General features: G+C 43.4%; 1 protein-coding gene across 1 annotated transcript in view; it reads right to left on the bottom strand.

Annotated features, from left to right (window-relative positions):
* Positions 1-523: 523 nt before the first annotated feature.
* The window catches only part of MDGA2 (MAM domain containing glycosylphosphatidylinositol anchor 2), a 384,110-nt gene continuing 361,606 nt past the window's right edge, over positions 524-23,027 (bottom strand). The window contains exons 12-16 of the mRNA XM_049828627.1: positions 19,307-19,462; positions 18,033-18,191; positions 11,509-11,639; positions 5,942-6,047; positions 524-5,187 (exon numbers count right to left, since the gene is read on the bottom strand). Coding sequence (XP_049684584.1) covers positions 5,099-5,187; positions 5,942-6,047; positions 11,509-11,639; positions 18,033-18,191; positions 19,307-19,462 — 641 coding nt within the window. The 3' untranslated portion in view covers positions 524-5,098. The remainder of the gene's footprint in view (positions 5,188-5,941; positions 6,048-11,508; positions 11,640-18,032; positions 18,192-19,306; positions 19,463-23,027) is intronic.

Genomic DNA, 23,027 nt, shown 5'->3' with positions numbered 1-23,027 from the left:
CTGTGCTGCCGAGACTGACACTGGCACTGTGGTGGGGCAGCCATATAGTAGCGAGCGTGCTCTCCTGTGGTGTTGAGTTTTTTTAAAAAAAAAAAAAAAAAAAAAAAAAGAAGAATTTGAAATGTAATAATAACCTTTTTTATAGCTTTTTATAGTTTTATGGGAAAATACAGGAATTAATCCAGATGGCACCCAATCTCTTTATTAGCATATATAGGCAGAGAGTGCTTATAATACCAAACTGTATCTTTTTTATTGAACTGCTCTAGAAAGCCATTCTTCTGATGGATCACAGTTCTTCTTGGGGAGGAAGAGAGTTTCAATTATCCTTTTATACATGAAAAAACATTACTAGCAAGTAAGCCCTCCAAAAGTAAAACCAGGTAAGCCTGTTCCACTAAGGGTGGGAAAAAATCTGATCATTCTGACTGAACTGCTCACTACAAAGGGATTTCACTCACCTTACAAGGCAGTAAAAGAGAAAACAATCTTGACCAATAAGCTGATGTTTTCACTGATCAAATTTGGTTTAAAATTTGGGGATCCCAATTGCCCCAAGAGCCGTTTAAACTAAATTAAGCCATTTATGCTGGTGAATGCAGCAGAGATTCAAGTGCTGGGTGTCAAGAAGGAAAATGCTCCGGCACCAGTGGACGTTGGTACTGTGCGAGGGGCTTGCAGCCATTTGGGGACTGGCAGCTGCAGCTCCATCTCATTTGAGTGAACCAGCAGTTCCTCTCCCAAATTAAGAGGAAATGTCACATTTCCAAGGATTTCTGTGGGCCTGACAGTAGCACACCCTTAGATAACAGTCTCCAAAACCTGGCTGATATGAGATGGGCTCAGTGTAAAGACCCTATCCTCCACTAGTTAATGCCTTCATCATGTAAGCCACACGATTCATTGATGGGCTCTCAGGGAGCCGCTCCTCCCTTCAAATCGTAATTGTGCATTTGTAGTGCGATTTGTAATGTGTCTGCCCCCTTTTAGTCTATGCTCTTTTATCCCCCCTTGTGTCCCAGCCAAGATCCAAGCCAGGCTGGAGAAGTGGTGGGTTGGTAGCACAGTGAGATCAAAATGCTTCAGAATTGTATGTGGGATTTCACATTCAAAATATGTGTTTTGTGAAAGAAACAAACTTGCATGGCTTTGCTGGAGGCAATGAAAGGGGACTACTCCAATAATGTCCTTATTCTGCCAGATCATTCTGAGGAAGAATTGAAAAAAAATTGGAAAGTTTATCATGGGCTCCACCTGCCTCTGCCTTGGAAACACCCAGCTAACTCCCACAGCCACCCTCACAGAAACCACGGTCGCTGATCCCAACAGCCAAGTGCTGTAGTTGCTGCAAAGTCCACATTTGCACAATTATGTATTTGATGTCCAATTTAAAAATACATCAGAAACATTACTAGATTGGATACGCAAGAACTGAATCATAGGATGTAGCAAATTTCATACAAGAGCCACCAGTTCAAACTCCCTTTGTCTGATTGTCAGTCCAAAAATTTTACAAATACTACATTCATTTTCACACCAAAATGAAAAAGAAAAAAAGATCAAGGCTAGGAAATATATATCTCAGTTGTTACTTCTTACTCATGGCCCAGACAAAGAGAAATCCCATTGCCTTTTCAGTGGCTTGTATTTGGAATGTAAAGGAAGATAACACTACTCCTAAATCAACATCTGAAAGAGAAAAACAGCTTTTCGTAGCACCTTCTTCTGCACCCAAGCAGAGTAAAACTGAAATAGGCATGGAAATAAAACTTCCTTTCACACAAAGACCTGGGCTTTTCAGGACAAACAGATTATCCTGCCCTGAAAAAAGATGTCTGTGGTCTTTGGCCATCAGTCGAAAACCTTTATCAAATACTCAACGTGGTCCTCAACCAAGGGAAAGAAAAATCAAAATACAAAGAGGAAATACAGATTTCAGTTTGCAGTCTCAGCCTGGGATCTAAACAAGCAAGCACAATCTCCATTTCATTATCTTCACGCTGGCTTCATCACAGCTGCCCGAGCACAAGAGGACATCGCAGGGCGCTTTCCAAATCCTCCCTTCCCGCAGAGTCCCCGGTCATGCCGCCGCTGTCAGCCCTGAGGCTGGAGCTCTGCCCGGTGCTTCGAAGATGCTTCTCCTGGCCTGTGCTGATCCACGGGTGTCCAAATTTCAGTTTACTTTGAGTCTATTTTTGGACAGGATAAATTTAAGGGAAAATATTTTAAAGGAAATGGAATGCTTCACGTTTGACTTCAAAATGACTGACAGATTGCCACTCTTTTTTTTTTTCCTTTTTTTTTCGTGTTTCCCATTTCATCTGATCAACGCAGTGAAATCAGGTGCCGTAAAATACAGCAGAACAAGGTTTGTCATCAGGGACCTCGTGCAGCACCCGCCGCGGCAGCTCCAGCCCCTGCCCAAACTACCAAACGAGCAAAAAGGAGCTGCCCAAATCCCACGACGCTCGGAGACGGGATAGGACACGTAACGGGAGAGTCTGCCGCAAAAAAAGCCCCCACGCTTCCACTCCTGGCAGGGCTCCCAGCAGCCTCAGGCAAAGCCAGCCCCTCCGAAGACAGTCACGCCAAAAGCGCCCGAAAAGAAACCTCCCGGACGATCCCACAGTTCCGTGGCTTTCACAAGAGATCCGCGGGAGGGTACGTGTGAAGCTTTGGTGTCCACAAATCCTGAATTACGAGACACACCAACCTCCTAAGCAAAAATCTGCATCAGGGTCTCACCATACCTGACCTGGTCCTCCGTCCACAATTAAAATCCAGTGCTTGCCAGTGAGAAATTTGTTTTTTGTTGGTTTTTTTGTTTGTTTTTTTAAGGGTGTCAAACCCCACAATCCATCCAGACTCAGAGCTCCCACCGTCTTCCGAGCAGCCTTCCTGCCGCGGCGTGGGGAATTACAGACACCTACAAACCAGGGAGCCGACAGCATCCTCGGAAAGCTCCAGCCCCCGAGCATCACCAGTACGGACCGTTATATCTCCAGACAACACCAGTTTATCAAGATAAAAAACCAAGCCATCCCAGTCGCACCCATCTGGGGCGCACGGGCACATTGCTCAACAAACACACATACCACTTGGCATACCTTACCTGGAAAGAGGCTTTATTGAACATAGCTGTAAAATTATCTCTTCAGTTGAATTACTGAATTTGCACAAACATTTCTCTACAGAATAAAAAAAATCAAGCCTTGTCATTGTTTTACTGCATCTCGTTGTGCTTTTTATACTCATATTTGCAAATATTATACTCATTTGTTTGTTTGTTTTCATGTTTGTACTCCAATTACTTGCATATCAGGTTTTTTTTTAATCCTAGGGTGTTGAGAGAACACAGAATAAGAATAATAATAATTATAATAATTATAATAATAATACTCTTCTTTAGACAAAAGTCTTTTTTCTTTTTTTTTAAATGAAGTTAAAAGCTGAGATAATTTAAGGAAAAAGGTCTTCAAATCGTCATAACCAACTGTAAGGGAACTTTACAATGCAGTGGAAAACCAGCTGGCTAACGGTACGTGTTCAGGTAGCTCAAAACCATTTGTACAGCTTTTATTTTTTTTGTTGTAAAAGTGGTTTGTTTTTTTTTTTTAAATTTTGCTACAATAACAAAATAATCTTTCGCGATCTGCACAGAGTCTGGCTCCAGGGCAGAGGCACGGCACCCTGGGTGCTTCGCCGGCGCCAGGCTCGCGGCGAGCTCTGCGGTTTGCTTGGTGTCTCGGTACGCACTGCCGTCCCCCACGCGCGCCTCCCCGTCCCGCTAACGCTGGGGCCGACTGCCTTGCGAATGGAGGGTAGAGTAAGAAAATCACTTCTGTGTTTTACCACCTTCTGCGCTAAGTGTATCTTAACAACCTTTTCCTCTGGTTGACCCACCTGATAACCTGAAAAAACAACAACGACAACAACAAAAAAGAGTGCTGCTCCCGTTTCCAGGACCAACGGAAGCTATTTTCTAATGGATAATAAGCTGAAAGGCCATGGCTGTCTGGAAGGTTAAACAACAAATATCTCATCCGAAAGGGCTTACGCAGCAGCTTAGGTCCATCCATCTCCAGAATCGGCTTCGTCTCCTTGCCTGCAGTCTGCACACCCAGGCTCCGTCGTTTGTTTAGAAAATAGTTTGCACAAACCACATTTTAGCAGTGCAAGCTTCTGTGTTGAAATTATTATTATTATTTTATTTTATTTTTATTTTTGTTTTAAATCAGGCTTGTTTCATTGAAGGCACTTGGTTTCCATGGCAATTTATAAAAGACGGTGGTTTGGTTTCTTCACTTCATTAGAACAGATGACTTAGTTGGGGAGGGGAGAGGGGTGTTCGAGTGGCCGCAAGCAAACTCCGATAAGCCTGTGTAATATGTAAGCCCAGGTCGCACATCCTGGATAGTAATGCATGCAAAAGGAGACAGCATACAGTTATCAAGCATAGCCATGAGAAATGAAACATAAATGTCTTAAAACAGCTCTGATTTAGGGTTATTCTCTAGGGAAGGTGACAGCCAAAGTAGAAAGGGCCTACAATTATTTAACTCTATACTAAAAACCTTCTTGAAGGGAAAATGAATGCCAGCTCTTCACATACCCTGTTTACAGTGAGGTGTTTTTCTCTCTCTCTCTCTCTCTGTTTTTGTTTTTATTTCCTCTCTCTCTCCTTTTTTTTTTTTTTTGGCAGGCCATTAGGTTTCCATGGTAACAAGCAAACTATTCATTTGAAACAAAACCAGCCATGACTTTGTGCTTTGACAAGGGTTTCTATAGCTCTTTTCCGAGAGTTCAACCAGATGATCCTGTATTCATTATTGACCACAAAAGCACCTGAAGGTCTCTTCCTTACTTAGGCCAGATCTCATTCTCACGTGTGGTTCATAGTGAGTTATACTCCCGTGATGCCTTTTATGTCCCCAGTGCTTTTTAATTATTTTTTTTTTATTTATTTATGTATTTATTTAACTTTTGAGTCAGTCAGTGGAGGAATCTTTGGTAGTTTGTTTTTAAATGTCCATTTTACAAAGACTCTTTCTTCATGCCAGTGCCTGGTGAATCTTTTGTAGCCTCTGCCAGGATAAGGTCACCTCTGATGACTTAAGACAGACATGAGGATGATAACTGGGATAAGTCGTATATGTGCTAATGTCCCAACAGCACCTGATCGTAAATCTACAAAAAGGGGGGAAAAAGGTAGAATTAAAGAGCTGCCCAGACACAGTCAGCATTGCTACAAGGCTTAGAAGATAAAGGGCTCAGCCCCCACAACCTGTCCTGCACATCACCACGGAGGCAGCCGGGGAGGATGACGGGATGGTGCTCACCCGTCTGTCTCCGCTTCTCCCACCGAGCGCTACCAACCTCCCCTGGTCTCTGCTAGGGAAAGCACTCTGCAAGGTCACCTCCTACAAAGAGGGGACGAGAAGGGCACTCGCCAACCGGGTGAGGCAGGAGACGTCGGGATAAAAAAACCACCTGGCTGCGTAGTGAAGGTCTGCGTTGTATTGCACGCATGGGGGTGGAGGGATGAAACGAGGTCCACAGGGAATCACAACACTGATATTCATTAATTTCATGTTGTTTGGACCCCCTCAATGTTTTTTTTAATGTTGCTTTAACTTTCTGCCCATCTTGAACCGCAGGCTGCCCAGCCCAGCTCCACTGTGGAGTGCAGCCCACTGCTCTCGCCTCCACCTAATGCCCATCAGCCTTTCACTTGCACCTCTGCTAAACCAGCGTTTTTGCATCTGAACAAAGGCATTTTGACTCCAGAGCTTGCTTCCAAGGAAAATGTTTCACTTTAAGCCTCTCCAACTGAACTGAACGATATATTGTTCTCCTGGAGAAAATCCATTTTAGAAGGTGTCTCAAATTTATAACCACAAGAAGCAATTTGCTCTCTCCCACGTGTGGAACAGCCACTTACTGTTGGCCGGTTGGTCTGATTTCATACACTCTCCTTCCACAATTGATACATCATCAATAGCAATATCACCTTCGATGCCAGGACCTCGGATCCCTTCAAATATGAGCTGCAAAAAAAAAAAAAAAAGAAAAAAGCAGCAGCAGATCAGAGGGTGACAAATGGAAAACGTTCAGCTGCATTTTGCACGGCATTAAACTAAGTCGATGGACTTGGAATAATTTACAAACACTTTCTATGGTGCAAAAAACTGTAACTGAGTTTACACGTACTTGTAAGGTGAACACAGAGGATGTGTGAGCCACGGAAGCTTTTAATCTTCAAAACAAGCTAAAAAATATCAAAGCTGCTAGTTGTCTGCCTAGTTGTCTACCTGGTGTCTCGAGGTCAGCGTTGCCACTATGCTAACTGTAACGTGTGTACTTATGTAAGTGTGATATTCCTGAAGCAAAGAGCAGGATTAAACGGAGGAAAAGTTTTAAAGAGATTTGGGGTGTTTTTCCCAGAAACTCAGGCCACCTGAAGCGAATGGCAGAGGCACAGCTTGAAGACCAGCATCTGTGACATGTTGAAGGACTGAGCATCCACTCGACCAGACACTGCATAAAACCACGGAAGAGCCAGCAAAACTCCGCAGTAAAATGAGGTTTCTGGCTCTTGAAAGTGGCCCGACCAGTCGCTCCCACCCCATCTCCCACACTGGGCTCCCTCACCTGCAGCCCCGTGTCCCTTCCCCACAGGCAGGAGGAGGACAGGAGCTGCCCCCCTGCCACCTTCCCCCAGCCCGTGAAAGCTTGGGAGAAACCTCTCAGGAGCCAGGTTGGTGTCCCTTCACCCGTAACGCAAAGCTGTATTTATCTCAAGCTGTCAGGAAGGGACTACCTTTGATTCAGATCCCCTGAGGTCCCACGGTGATCTCCTGCGATCAACTCGGTGGATTTTAACCTCCCAGATCTCCTGCCGTGGCAGGAACTGACGACAGTGACAGCCCCGCTTCTCTCCTGTCCCTTATAGCGGCTCATCATCATGTCTAGAAGCTTTGATCCTTTCTAGGAATGGTTTTATATTTATCAGAGGACATTGTGATGTGTTTTATCACAGAGAGGGTCAGGGTAGAGATTTTATTCCTCTTTAAGGCTTTAACCTCTGCTAAATGGATGCCTGTGATTTCAAGGTCCTATTAATCACTCTCTGTCAAATATTCCTACTCTGAAACCCCAACTGCTACAGCTGGGAAAGCAAATGGTGCCTGTATGGAGATGGGTGGCTTGTTGCAAGGTCACGAATATTATTTGCCGTAATGTTTGTTATTGGCTATGGATTACTATTGTACTAAAGAAACAAAGTTATCTGCTCTCCTTCCCCAAACCTGATGCGATGCTGTCCTGCCAGTGCTGCTTAATTAGCTTTGCAGAAGAGTGGACTTATTCTCTGTTGCGAGAAATTTATTCAGTAGAAAACTTCAAAGCCTTTCTAAAGAGATGAAGGAATTATGTAAGGAATGTATTTCCCAAGCAGCACCATTTGCACAGTTATCTCTCCTTTCCCTTTTTTTCCCCTCCTCGGTCCTTTGAAATATTTTTGGTTAACGCAGATGACAAGTTTTTTAACTTTAATCTGCAACAATATATGCATGAAATTCAATGAATTTTATAAGGGTGTGCTGTGGCACTAATGGAGACATTAACTGTTGGGGGTAGAGTCAATTTGAAAAAAAATATTAATTCCATCTGGAGCAAAATACTTAAATTACACTTCATAATGATCAAACTGCATCAGAGAGACGTCTGGGGCGCTCAGATGGGCTCTCTCTGTTGTCATTGATTTCAGCAGGACACAGATCCGAGCCTCTTCTTTTGGCAGCTTCTGACATTTCTTTGCTCATTAATGCAGTTCAACCAGAGCTGCTCATTTGAAAAGAATACCTTTCATTATAAATGACGAGTAAACACTCAGGGCAGGGGAAGATGACCCTGTAAATCACAGGGGTTCAGTAGCGAGTCCAGCTGAACGAGCATCACCCAAGGACCGTATCACAACAGTGCACGATGCCACCAGACGTCGCATTGCACACGCAATTCTCCGCTCCGCTTTTCCACGGAGGGCACATCCCTCAACCTTGGCCACAGACACGTCCCATCCTTTAGCTAAGCTGAGCATCCCCAGTAGGTGCCTGACCCTGCAGCGGTAAGCTGGCAATGTAAGGCGTGTGTTTACAGCCTGCCTGTTGTATCCTAAGCCAGGCGGCAAGGTCTGTGCTGGGAGCACTAAATACACGTGGAAGCTGTGCGTTTGGAGCAGGAGACTCCATCGGTATTTTACTGAAGTGCGATGCTGCAGGTTAATTACTATAACAAGCTGGATATTAATGCAACAGGGAACCGTAATTGGGAAAACGGTAAGTTTTTCCATAATTTACCCTGTTGTCTGAAAACAGTGTCTCAAGTAATTATCCCTCTGACAATTTTTTGACTCTACCTCTGATGATGGGAAGTATTCAGCTCCAGAGGAAAGTGTCTTCTCTTCTCCCCCAAAGTACAGCTTGCCTTCCTGCTCCTTGGCAGCAGGCATATAACCAGTCAATGGATTTTAAAGTCAAATCTTTCCTGATAATGAAAAACACTGTTTCCAGACAAAAGGACTCTATACAAATACAACGGCCAGCATTTAATTAAAATCTGCATTTGGCAGTGCATTTTATGGGCCTCAGAGACGGGTTGCTATTAGCCAGCTTGGCCACATGCTCAGAACAAATCACCGCAGATGAGTGTTGGCAAGGCTCGGAGCACAATCCAGCCTGCAGTTCACAGCTATTTGCAGGACGTGCCAGATGATCAGAATCCCCTATCAGTATCCCACAAAACCTATTATCTGCATGTCTGTGACTTTACAAAACTGTTGTTAAAAATACCGCATTTAGCTGAGGAACAGAGGGGTTTATGCACGCAGCAAAGGCCACTCTGCTCTCTTAAACAGGGGAAATGGAAATAAGCCCCTATAGTGCCTCCAGAGTTCTCCCAAATGTCTCCGGGGGATTCAGCTTGTGCTTCTTCAAGAGGATTTCAGACAGATTTTACCTTCCTGGACAGTCTCCTGATAAGAAGTAGAGAGGAGCCTCGTGAATGTCCCCCGCCAGCCAGAGTGATGATAAGGGTGTAAGACCCTCACGCTCCCTGTAAGGGGCTGAAAATCCCAGTGCTCCAGCAGGGCCATTTACTTAAGGGCAGATCAGGCCCTCTTTTTCTCTTTTTGCCAAAAACGTCTTTGACACAAGAAGGTGTCAAGGAAATTGTAACTGAAGGCGATGGCAGTGGTCCTGCTCAAATCTGAACTAGAATTGACACCTTCCTAGATGCCAGTGTGCAATGTATCACTTCCACGTGCTCTCTTCCCCCCCCGTGTTTATTCCTTAAAAATACTTAATAAGTGACTATCTTACTGACATAGCTTTTATACAATACTTTTTCTGATTCAAAGCACTGTAGTCCTCTCAGTTCTTCATGACAGAATCTTTGTTATATATCACAGGGACTGGGAAGGTATAAAACAAATCTGGGCTGCACTTTTACCCATACAAATTAACCTATAAAAAGTTTTAATTTCTGTGTCAGTGTACTGTTTTACTGCAAAGATTCACTTCAGTTCACTCTCCTTAAATTTAACTGGGAGGTTTATATTCTTTCCTGCTTAGACTCCTAAATGGAAAATAAAGTTTGCTTGATGCAAGAGCTGCTAAAAAAGTAATTTAAGGTTCCAACCACTCTGACATTTATTTGTTATATTTGTGCAGAGCTTCATGGCTTTACATTCATTTTATGTTGAAGCCTTTAAACGCAACAACGTAAAAGGTGAAAAATAGCCAAGCAGAGGAGCTTCCATTTTGTGCACCAGCTTGTGGCACCAGCAAATATGGTTTTAAAGCAATGCGACTGGGTGCACCAGTAGCAGAAGTGACCCCTGTAACTTTTCCGAAAGCAACAGGGCCCCGTGCAAGGGCTGATGCTCAGAGTCCTCGGTGAAAACGGCAAGCAGGGGACCGGGAGCTGCTGGCTGTGGCTCTGGGTGCTCTGCCAGAGCATCACCCCGGATGGTCCCCTGCAAGGCGAACACCCCAGCCTGCCCTTCCACCCAACACCATGCCTTCTTTCTACGCTGATGAGGTGACCCCAGGTTTGTACCCCGTCACCCTCCTCCTCTCCTCTGCATTGCTAGTGCCATCTCCTTTGCATCTCCCTGCCCGGAGCTGATGTCCTCGTCCTTCCCCTACTGCTGCTAGAGCCCGTCCCGGGTCTCCTCAGACACAACTGCGATCACTTCGGTTTCAGCTTTCCCAGCCATCTCTTCTCTCCCTCTATCAGTCCATTTCTTACGTGCTGACACTAAATCGTTTTTCTCTCCTTCACTGTTCACACTTCTTGGATTTATCCCGACTTCACCAATGCAAGACTCACCCACTCTGATCAGCTCCCTCGTACTCGGCCCCCACGCTCTGAGTGTGCTTTAACACTCGTACCTCTCTTCTCCACACTCTTCCTCCCCAATTCTGCCACTTTGTTCCACTCAAACATCATGTAACGTTATACTTCACATATCCCTCTCCTTCAGAAGTTTTCCTCTAATTTCCCCCCACGCAATGCTTATGCGATCAGGTACATCAAATAATTTCTCTTCTGTCACTGCCTCTCACGCATGGAAATAAAAAGGAAGGGTCAGAATCAGTAACTACCCATAAAGTGAATGCCAAGCTGCATGTTTCAGATAGCAGTTCTGACTTGCACTGAATGACTCTTTTCCCCAAAAGCCATTCTCTCCCCCAGGGGACCTGGAGGTGACAGAGAGGGGACAGAGGAGCCTGGAGAACATTGCACCGCAGGGCACAGCTTGTGACTCCTGTCTTCCATGACGATACTCCCAGCCTCAAACACACGAGGGCTTGCTGGCGGCAGCTGCCTTTTTGGGTCTGTTCCAGTTACAAACAGCTGAGAGCGTGAATGAGAACTGCCCATAATAGTCTATCAGCATCACACTGTCAAACCAAAAATGAAATGTGTGAAAACCTGTCATAACTTGCATGCGCCTAGTGAATGAGGCGTGCAGCTCTGCCGTACCAGGAGCTCTGCGCAGGCCACACTGCTGCTTTGGTACCTTTCAGCAAAGACTCAGAGATCATTCCTTTTTCTGCAGAAAATGCATGTATTTCAAGAGACCTCTAACACCGGCACTGTACCGTGGACCCTAAATATTTTTTTCGCAGGAAGTAATTTTGTATTCCAGTTGCTAATCTGAAATAAAAATACGTTTTATATCGGCTACCAGCATCTTCTCAAAACTGAAAGACATTCCGCCTTCAAGCAAATAGCTGCTGTTCTGCCACTAAAATGTGCATTATTAAGCTCTATGGTGCTCACCTATTTAAAGCAAGGAAGGCAATTATCTGTCCATAAAGCAGCTTTCAGAGCTCAAGCGAAGCTGTGAAATCCTCTGTCAGAAGGAAAGGGTCAGCATACACAGGCCCCCCCCTCCAAAAACCAAATACTCCCGTTCCTGGTGTGCGATGCACAAGCCATTACCTGAAATGAAGTTGGGGGGTTTATATTAACGCGGGCTTGGTTCCAGTGCTGTCCCTTATTTCCACTTGAAGACCACAACGGGTTCTCTATCGCGGTCTGACCTTTCAACCGCAGGTAAACGTTCAAACTTCCTAGAAAAGAGGTGGAGAACTGGAATTGGTTAGGCTCTCTGATGGAGCAGAGATGCTGGGCTGCGCACAGCAGCAGTCCCCTGCTCACCCCCCCGTCCCTTCCCATTTTGCACGGGCATCTGCTAGGTCCGAGTGGACATGGAGAGTTGCTTGTCATAAATTCAAAAGCTTTTCATCTTGGGCACACCGTGAACTGGCGATGTGAGTTCTCAGCAGAGGGAAACGGAGGGCGCGGGGAGCACCCATTGCTCCCTGCCGCTCGGGAAGGACACGAGGCTTCCCAGGGTGAGATGGGCAAAAAGGAGTTTTCGGTGCTTTACTGCAAACGAGGCATTTATAACCTCCTTACCGAAGGATGAATAAACGACTTGGTTGCTTTATGCTTAGCTCTTGCTTATAAAGGCTGTCCCACTTCTTGTTTACTCTGTACATCGTTTAACTAATGGAGTGCCACAGAGCCTGGCAAATCTATCTCACAGATAGATGTGATGCCCTCGCTCCTGCTAAGGAGTACTTTTGAAGGACAACATAATCCTCTGAGTTAAAATAACCTCGGTAAAGTCCCTCACTGTGGAGAAAAAACCCAGAGACCCGGGTCTTTCCCCACTGCTGACCATTACGTTACTGGTTCCAGCACAGGCATTATTTGCAACAGGTAACAGATCGTCTGCACTCAGCAGCCCTTCTCTCTGGTTAACCTTACTGCCTCAGACCATGAACAGACACCAGACTGTCCTGGTGCACCAAGAGACAGCAAATGCATCGATTTCATTTATCAGGGTTCAGTAATTCGCATAATTTGGAGATTTTGCTCCTTCTTGCCCACCACTGTCATCTGCAGATGCATGGGGCAGTGGTCTCTTTGTACTATGTAAATCATTGCATTTGCCTTCATTCAAGAAAGTGCAGACAGTCAAGTTCACACAAGACTACTGTTTTTTCAGGGTGTTAGGCATGGCAGCTGGGAAGCTCATACAAATTATATTTGCAATGAAACCTCTCAGATCTGAGGCAGCTGCACAGTGACTCAGCTCCTGCTAATAAAAAGTTCTTATTTCTAGCAACAGCAAAACTCAGTGCCTTGAAAAACATAAGGCTAGACGTGTAATGGAGCAGCAAATATTCTCATCACGGCTATTTCACCAGGGTGCCCGGAATGAGGCCATACATCTTCTTTGAAGGAGGTGGGGGAAGCGATGCTCGCCGGCACGACTGGGCGGCACCGTGTCTCCCACCTGCCTCCCGCTGCAGCATTTTATTTTTCAAATGCAGGGGAGGGCGCAGAAGCAGCACAAAGGAAACATGGCTTCTAACGAGGACATTCTGTCTCTTCCTACACGCGCCCTACTGGGTAAAACAAAAAGACCTGAAACAGAAAGGGCTTGCAAGAAGGGAAATGCTCAGGAGGGTTCTCTGGAGCAGCCCCGCAGCCCAGCCCAGTAATACGTCGCAGGGGCTGCTCACAGCAAGCGGCTGCTCAGCCTCAGCCCTATTCCAAACAACAGCAACGGCAGCTCTTGGGCAAGGTTTGTACTGTTCAGCTACAACAGTTCTCCCTTCCTTCCCATCTGCTTCTCTCCAAGACTTTTTTCAATGACCGTGCTGAGTCTAAGGTCTGAAAAAGGCAGGGTCTTAGACAAGACTACCTAAAGTTATAAAATAGAGTCCTATGTAATGTTATTTTTCTAAAAGACAAAAAGCAATGCTCATATCAAGCAAGGGATTAATTGCTGGCTAATTGTTTCAACTGTTTCAACTGTGCAGGCTGATACAGCCCATGCCGCAGGGCTGTTTGGAATAACTGAATAATTTAGGTACAAAAAGCATGTAATTCCATCCGTGCTGAGGTTAGAGATTTAAGTTTGTTCATAGCATACTCAGCCTCTCTGTGTCACACAATTTCTTCAAATTAATAGCAGAATGATAGCAGTCTTACTTAAAATACAAAATAGCCATGACTCTGCCAGATTTGCTCAGTCGTTGCCCAGCACGTTGGTTAGTGTGGATGTACCTGCCTGATCCCCATCGCTAGATATGCACACACACCTGCCTAAAACACCGCTGAAAACTTAACTAATGACATCTGCAACAGATGCTGATCCTTGAAATTCTGCCAGTAAGGGTTTGGAAAAATTACATGGCCTTTGCAAAGCTGATGCTGTGGGAAAGGATGGGTTGGCTATAGGGTTCACGCTGAGGTGCGTCCAGCAAGAATTCATCTAAAGATTTCAAACTATTCCAAACTCTAGACAAATAGGTAATGAAGTGACTCTTGAGTAGGAGACAAAAACAACAGGCAGGAGTAACGACTGTGAATTAAGGAATAAAGTTAACTCTCTGACAGCACCCTGCCAAAAGAGTGCAGGGTGCTTCGGAGACGTCGCCAGCTGCAACACTGCGGTGGCATTTTGGGCGCTCATCACTGTGCCAACACAAGCAGGTTTCACAGTGTGCTCTGACAGCATGTTCTGCTTCCACTTTTTGGTTTGTGATGGCTCTCTAATGACAATAAAAATTATCGTTCTTGGAGCATCAATTAGAAATGCCCCTTTTTGGGAATTTTTCCAATTTGGAAAATTTGGAAATACAGATTGTTTTGAAAGATGGTGACAGCTGTAATGGAACTACAACCTCTTTCTGTCTCAACATAGAGACACAACAAGGACAGTGACTCTTCATTTTCTTCTCCCCCACAATGGCTTATTGTGTGCTGCAAAGCAAGTCATGGGAACTTCTATTTCTCTTACGCTTTAGGGATAATCTACCTTCTCCTTTTGAAGGGTGTGGAGCAAAGCGCATGCAGTTTCTCTGGCAGCCAGCACTCTCAGAGTTAGCTCTATGTGATCTGTCAGGAATTACAACCTGACTTGTAAGTAAGAGCCATCTATTTCAGGTAAAGAAACACTTTATCTTCCTGAATCTAACTGCCACGGCATGGGATGTAGGTCCTTGTTTATCTCGTCAGAGCTGTGCTGTAGCGTGAGTGCTAATCTCAGAACTGTGCTCTGCTCTCTGCAAAGACTCCCAAGTACCTCTCCTTATCACTACAGAAATTTTCAGACTCTCCTCCAGAGACACCAAAGACCTGAACAGCAGGCACAGAAGCTGAGCTGGATAAACTGGTAGGCTGTTTTTTTTTCAATGTAGTGCAACAGGCATATTCTCAAATTGATGTCGCTGGGGTCACTCGTTTTTAAGAATGGAGGATGAAGTAGCTTTTCCCCTAAGCCTCCAAGACCAGTCCACACCAGCAACAGAGCATCATTCCAGGATGATATTCCAATTTATTAGAGATCCTTCAAAACCTTGTCGGAAACACAGAAACATTTGATGAGCACCAAAACTGTTTTGGAAACAAAGTACTTTGTCCCTGAGACATGGGAATAATAACCCTAGTACTGCTTGGAAATCTTATGGATACTGATAACTAGGGAGAATAAAGCAATCCAGTGGAAATGCACCAAAGTCTGCTGAACAATGCTACAGCGCTTTGGATGAAAACTCAAAGGTTAATGGCCATCCATCTTCTCTGAACATGCTGTCCCTAGGTCCAAGAAAGGAAAAGACTGGAATTTATTTAAGCCAAATTCCCCTGAAAGACACTTCCAGTTTTCAATTAATTCAGCTCAAGAATCAGCAGCTCACGGTTATTCCAAAGAGAGATCCTACAGCACAGAGATCATATACGAAGTCTCAGTTAGCAGCTCCTATCCTGCTGTTGTGAAGAAATCAGTGAGCCGGCAGTGCATATTACAGCCGACAGCTGCCCCGACTGGCAGCCCTCATTCCCAAATAGGGATAAGAAGCACCTTCCATACATTGGCTGCAAATTCCAGAACAGCGGTGAAGGGTCAAGGCTTCTAACAGCTTGTGATAAAACAGTCCATCTGTTTTAGCAGTAAGATTTAGAATTATCCACAGGGGATTAATCCTTAATAAAATCTAACTCTCCTGAAAAAAAAAAAAATATTACCAATTAAATGTTTCCCACAGAATCCTCGAGGTTGTGAGGCACCTCCGGAGATCGTCCCATCCAAACCCCTGCTCAAGTGTAGTAGATCAGAGCAGGTTGCCCAGGAGTATGTGTAATTGGATTTTGGATGTCTCCAAGGCCAGAGACTCCATAACCTGTGCCAGTGTTTGACTGACTTCACAGTAAAAAAAAACAACAAACCTGAACGGAGGTTGCAGCGAGATGGGGGTCCATCTCTTCTCCCAAGTAACTAGTGGTAGGACAAAAGGAAATGGCCTTAAGTTGTGCCAGGGGAGGTTTAGATTGGATATTAGGAAAATTTTTTTCATCGGAAGGGTTGTCAGGCATTGGAACAGGCTGCCCAGGGAAGTGGTGGAGTCACCATCCCTGGAGATATTTAAAAGACGTGTAGACATGGCACTTAGGGACACGGTTTAGTGGTGGACTTGGCAGTGTTAGGTTAATGCTTGGACTTGAGGATGATAAAGTTCTTTTCGAACCTAAAAGATTCTATGATTTTATGATAAGGTTTGATTCACCTGGGCAAATCATTGTGTTATAATAACCCCTTTCCTAACCCAAAGTAATTTCTAAAATCACAAACCTTTAAAACCTCATTCAAGTAGTTACCTCATCAATACAACTATTCATACAATAATCATGGGCTTAAATCATTGAAGTCTTAGAATTTCATCACTCGCTCTTTTCTCTTCATGTGAACAATTTCACAGTGACAGTTCACATCCAGATAATCAAATGGTATATATTTGATGATTTCATAATTTATTTCTTGTATGCATGCTGCATTCTCATGTGTTTCATAACATTTGGCATTATCAGGATTTAAAATTTTGAATATAGTAGACATGTATGAGCCTGCGTTCAGACCCATGGCTGATGCTATTAATTTACTATTTTTCTGTCAGTCTGCTCTTTAAAGACAGAATAATATGTAATTTTGTACAAAGCTATCCAAAAGTAGATAATTTTGAACACTAGCTAAAATGATGGTAACTATATTTTTTAACATTAAGGAACAAAACTGGTATTGAGCAATTTTGGTTTTCGACAACTAGGTGTCCACATTGCCATGAACAAATCCTACATAACTGTGATCACTAATCATCACTGTCACCATCTTCACTTGTGGGTCAACTCCTTCACGAGCCAGCATTACACATGTCAATTCAAGAAATTACACATAAACAGGAAAGGGTGATTTCAGCAGAAGAAGCTAAGGACACGGGGACTTGCTGAAAAGGTAGCCCAGGAAAAAAACCAAAATTGCACCTATGAGAGGTCACTGTTTTGTGAACAGACATCAGCCTCAGTGGTTGTTTTTCTTATACTTTATCCTAACCCTGCGGTATTCCAGAAAAACTCTTTGACCCTTTATGTTTGTAACTTTGCTCTTCACTGTCACATAGAAATAGGCTGGTATATGACCATAGAGGGCAGTCTATTTTTTTTTTCACTAAGCATGGCATGGCTCAATCGCTTCCTTCCAGTAAACAGCCAAGCTCCTGCTGCAATGTAGATCCAGGAGAATTTAGACCTGAGGCTGCATTCACGTACTCAGCAGTGCAGAGACAACTAACCAAAAACTAAGTGAACTTGTCTGCTCTATTTAAAACCTGACCTCTGCCTGGAGGCAGGTGAAGGTTTCCCGAAGCAACCACCAGCATGTACTGTGAGGATGTGCTTGCCTTTGAAATTTGAAATATATATAAAAATATATCAAGTCAGATCAGCTTGGCACTGGAAAGTCTCTTGACACACTGGTTAGCACCAAGCACCCCCCAGGGATTTACAGGATTTATTAAAATTGGCTCTCTATCGTTTATACTTTTGTATTTTCCCACACCTTTTTTTCATACTATGCAAAGAAATTAAATGTGTGTGTTGAAAGAGCTATGACTAGAAATAGACCTACAGATACACGTTGAAAATATACACTCCCACAGCTTGTGAGTGAATTGTTCATGACTTTTACAAAGGAACCGTGCGCTGCTGCATCACACACAGGCTGTGCCACTCCAGCTGCCGGCACATGAGGACTGCTCCTGCTAATTGCTTGATCCTGAATTAGTGAGGAGTGACTCAAAACACTGTTTAGTATCAAGCAAAGTCCTTGCAAATATCACCTTTTCTGTTCTCATGCTCTAAAGTTCCCTGCTCAAAACCTCCTGTGTGCACAAACCACTTCGCAGCTGTAAGAGTGGCTCCTGCTAGCATGCTGATTAATGGAAAACACACTTTTACAGCAATTAGGGGCTCTTGGGCACCTCTCTTGCCAGCTTTGGTTGCAACTGGCCCTTGCAGGTGTTGGCGGTCCTCCCATGCTTTCGTTTCATGCAAGTGGACATTTCTGCTGCTATTTCTCCCACAGTGAAAAGACAAGGTCAGTGGCTTTCTCTCACCTATGTGCTGTCCGTACATGTGATAGTAGAAGCTAAAACAATAGGCTGTGTTCGTAGCTCCGTAAGGATTTTTTGGAGCAACACTGAAAACAGGACTAACAAGTCTGGCCTTTTCTCCTTCCAGCCTGGGGCGTGATGTCTCAATGTACATGTAGAAACCTAGGGGAAGTCCAAATGGAAACCATTAGGTTGCAGTCTTCAAAGCCCAACACATATACATGCAGGAAGACACCAGGACTATCAAGAATCTTGATTAATTTTTCATATTCGTCTGACATCACCATGGTTTCTGGGACATATTTCTTCTACATTAAGCCCATGTCCTTTCCACAATTGCTTCAAAGACATGTTTTCTACCAAGAGTAAAATCAAGGCTAGCAGGTCAGTAATCATAAACAAATTCAAATCAATGTAACATTGTATATGCACAAGAAAAGAAAAAAATCTTTATGATGGGGTTCAGACTTTGGTCTCAAGGTTGCAATTTGTTCCTATAAGCAGTGTGCGAGGACGACTTTTAAAATAAAAGGAAAATATCTTGATGGAAACCTTTCAAGGAACATTCTCAACTGGCCATGTCAATCACATGTTCGAAAGCTCCCTTTCATTAAAGAAGACAATATTCTTTTGTTCTGATCCTGGACTGTGCCAGCAACAGAGACAGTATTGACTTAATCCAACTAAGCAAATACAATGCAGTATGATTTTTTTCCCCTTTGGTAGTGCAAGCAGGGGGCATACAATAAAATAGCATGAGTTACTGCAGTACTTGATAAATTCAGCACGATACGTCTGACTTTTCAAATGCAAATATACACTACAGTCAAGATGGCACGCTTCTGTTAACTGGGGTAGCAGATTGAAAATTACACATTTTAGCAACACCCAAAGTAAAAATGGGGCAAAAAAAATCTCATTGTGACAGTCTGAGAGAGTCCAAGTTAGAATTTAAATGACATAAACCAGAAGAATATTTCAAGATGTGCCAGAATATTTCCCCACTAGACTATAACGTGAAAGCAATCGCTTTGAAAATGGCACAATAGAAACAATACAAGATGGTTAATGGCACCATTAGTGGGTTGTGCTTCGGGACCAGCCACACGTCTCAGCATCGGCAATTTCTTTTAGAAGTCCTTGAAGTATGCTTATTCTTGGTATGATCAGGAAAAACGATGTAGCTGGCTGAATTGGTTGTCCTGGACAGGTCCTTCATCCCAAGAGAGCAGCAGAGCTCCCAGTGCCGGGGGACCAGGCACACTGCTGGGGCTTACCTTCCTTGGAGCCAGTCCGATCCGCGTTTGGCCCCGTGTTCGGGGTGTATTTTGTGTCTCTAGTGGCAGTGCTTTGTTTTGTCCAGTCGAAATTGTCCGTGTCGTCTTGAGTGAAAAGGCAAATGTTACCATCCTCAAACCCACAGTGGAACTCTCCTGTCAATGCAGAAAATGAGCAGAAATTTAGCAGCTGAAACTATTCATCCCATGCTACTTTGTCAAAATACTTGTCAATTATAGCAAACACATTGTGGGATGATGCTTATTAACAGCACTGGAAAACAGACATACATTTATTTTACGTCAGTTTTCAGCCTTTAGTGTATGTTTTCTTTTGCAGTATCCTCAATGAAAAAGAAATCACGGTCATCAGTTTGTGTTGGTGTTACTTGAAATTACATTCAAATCTTACTGTATACCTCCTTCTCACATATTCAGATGTATATAATTGCCCTTAGAGACACTGTCTCTTCTTACCCAGCTAACACTTCTAAAAAGCTGAGAAAAACGGGCAGCTTTGTCCATAAAACATGAACTATGGGAAAAAAAGTGAGACGTGGGTTATTTTGGTTTAGGGTAAAGAACGTTAGGGAAAAGAGGACAGAAAAAAAAAAAAAAGAAAAAAGAGGACTTTTCAAAATGAAAACATTATCTCCAAGTGACATCTCCTAAACTATTCTTGGTTTTCAATAGGGATGGGAAGGGAAGTAATGGCTAAAATGACAGCAAAGGAGCTTTAGGGTAGACATGACAATCTCTAAAAATCAGGACAGTGAAGCACATGAATGGATTGCTCAGGAAGAGCATTGAGTCCCAGTCACTGGATTATAATAACCAATTAGACAAATACCTGGGAGGAAGGTTTAGCTCTATCTGAACCTATATGGGCAGGACAGGCCACTGTATCGTCTCCTGAAGACACCTCCTAGACTTTCACTAAGATTTCTGTTATGCACTTGAGGTCAAGTGGTAAAAGCTTAGGTCTAAAGAATAAAAATGCCAAGAACCCCAAAGAGGATTACTGGGATCCTCTCCTTTGTGAAACAGAGGTCCATGAGACACACCAGTGAAGGTCCAGTGATCCTGCCTGCTGGGTGATGATGGGATGAGAAAGTCCTACTGTCAGACATTTAGGAACCAAAATTAATCAAAACTTCAAGGTTCAGTTTTCATCTCAGAACAGAATAAGGCCCCATTTAGTAAAATGTGCAAAAGCTTAATTTTATGCACATGAACAGTTCCTGCTGAGTTTACTCTTCCAGCAAAGCCAATTGATTTATCTGAGAAAACAAGCAAAGCTCTCTTCTCTAGGGAGAATGCAGCTGTCTGCACACTGTGTCAGCGACGGCCTTCTTTATAGGGGTGCAATTTATATTCATTGTTATGAGGAACTCTAACACCAGGCGTCATGGGATTATTCATCTGTGTTAAACTGAGAAGGTATATAAATGTTTGCAGGTTTGGGGTTTCGGTGAACTATAAATCCACTTAAGCCACTGGAGCTTCACTGTAAATCAGTGAAGACAGAGGGTCCTGGAGCTTAGCTTGGATATGTACTGCTAAGCAAGGATGCTGGTCTGAAGCTTATTTAAAATCAGGTAACACTGCAGGCTGAAGAAGCAGGCTTGAAAAATTCATTCCAAACCACAGGGTGAATTAGGAGTGATTTCCAAGTCTTCCTCATTCTGCTCCTGCCCATCCAAAGAGCAATGCAAACTGTACCCCCTCCCCAACAGTCAGCATAAACCACCATTCTATAAAACCAGGTTATCACAAAAATGCAGTCCACAGAAACTTCCTTGGCTATTAGCACCTCAAGCAGATTGACTTGATTTCTCAGTAAATCCATCAACTTTATTAGGTCCTCCAGAAGAATCAATTTCCTAAACACAGTTCCTGAACTGGCAAACATGACTGATAACCATCGGCATGATGGGGAGCCAATTTCAGGACCTTGCACCTTGGTTTGGTTCTGGAAGCAGGTCTTCTGAATCCTGAATTTTGAATGATGAAAAAGTGGCAATACAGAAAATCGTTCAATGGAGGAGCAGCATCATGAGCATTGCAGAGAAGAAATACTAGTAGAGGCCTGATGGTGGTTCTTCCAGAGACGAGGAAATCAAAGTACAAGGCCACAAGGAATACACATGGGCAGATTACATCCAAAATCCTCCGAGGGAGAAGCATGTGAATAGACGCAGACCTACATCTCCGTCTTTATCCTGAAGACCAGAAAGAAAATGCAAAGACCCTGACAAAGCTCTTGAAAGACACAAGGACTTGAATGAAGCACTCTGAACAAAATGCCTCTCTGTGCCTCTCATTTCCAAGAATACCTTTTACAGGACCTGAGCTCCAAATTCGCTTGGTTTACACTATATTTTGTGCATTTGGCTTCCACCTCCATTTATGCAAGCCCTTCCTATAGCAAAAATGGTGCTGCTTCTAAACAGAAATTAAAGGCCAAACAGTAGCTAAAGGAGAAAAGTTTTAACTACCAGATCCAGACCTGCAGCAAAGTGAATTAACACAAAGCATTTTCAGCCATTCAGCAGTTTCTAACACTGCCCCTCCAGTACCTTAAAAGCTGCATTTGCATGTCGCACCATGCCCTCAGAGCTTCATTAAGAAATTCCACATCAGCAGAACAAAAGATTTTTCTTCAAGTTAAAAAAAAAAAAATATATATATATATTCAGGCCAGATGAAAAAAGGTAAGTAAAAGTTTGCCACTTAATAGGAAAACATTGGTTTCATGTGGGACTCCACCATTTGGAATACATCAGAAAGGGTTAGTGCTAAATATTCTTGGCACTAAACACTTCTCCAAAAAATGACAGAAGAATAAAAATGGCATATAGTTCCCCAGGATTAGCTCAGTAAGAAGTAGGAGCATTTAAATAGATCTGGATGGTCTTGACCTGTTCATTAATGGGGCACACCAAGTGCAGGAGGAACAGCCAGCCCTTTCCCAAGCACCCATGGGTGCTCCAGCTCATCATGACACTGCTGAGACCACTACAGTTTGCTGAAAGCACTAACAATGGTGCTAATTAACATTAAAGATAGTGGTCAATTTTTGTCAAAGCACATGCCAGCTCTGGCAGTGGATTCAGGTTATTAATAATTTCATTGTCAATTAGGGCAAAATCTGGAAGTGTTCTCAAGGTAAAATACTCTTCATTGTAGTATGAATTTTTGTCATCTATTTCCACAAAATTCAAGTCGAATATGACTCTCTAACATCTAATCCTTTCCATTATTCAGGTGTAACATCCAGTTGCAGTAATTGATATGAAATCCTTAGAGTTTACATTTAACGGTTTATATTGTATGTTACAAAATGAAATGTAGATCTGAGGCTACGTCTCAGGGTTTAAGTCATTTTATGCTACTTGCTTATGTATTGCAGAAATTTCATAAAAAGGAAGGATTTATGCAATGTGATTATTCCAGAACTGAAGCAAGAGGAACGTGACTTTGGTTTCCAATACAGGTATCTTGTCCCAGCTGAATACAGCTCTTACTCTTCATTCACAATGTTGTAAATAAAATCAGAATTAAGCCCAATAGGTTTAGAAAAACACCGAAGTTTTGTAGAAAGCAATGATAATGATGAGACTAAATTTGTTATGGGAGGCAGAATCTCCTTCCTCCAGCTTACAGATTTGAACCCATATGCAGACCAAGATTTCTTGCCTTTCGAAGGATTTAACTCAAA

This window comes from Accipiter gentilis, chromosome 25 (assembly GCF_929443795.1).
Source record: "Accipiter gentilis chromosome 25, bAccGen1.1, whole genome shotgun sequence".
Taxonomy (NCBI): Eukaryota; Metazoa; Chordata; class Aves; order Accipitriformes; family Accipitridae; genus Astur; species Astur gentilis.
Note: the sequence above shows the minus strand (reverse complement) of the source record. Positions and strands in the feature narration are given on the sequence as shown.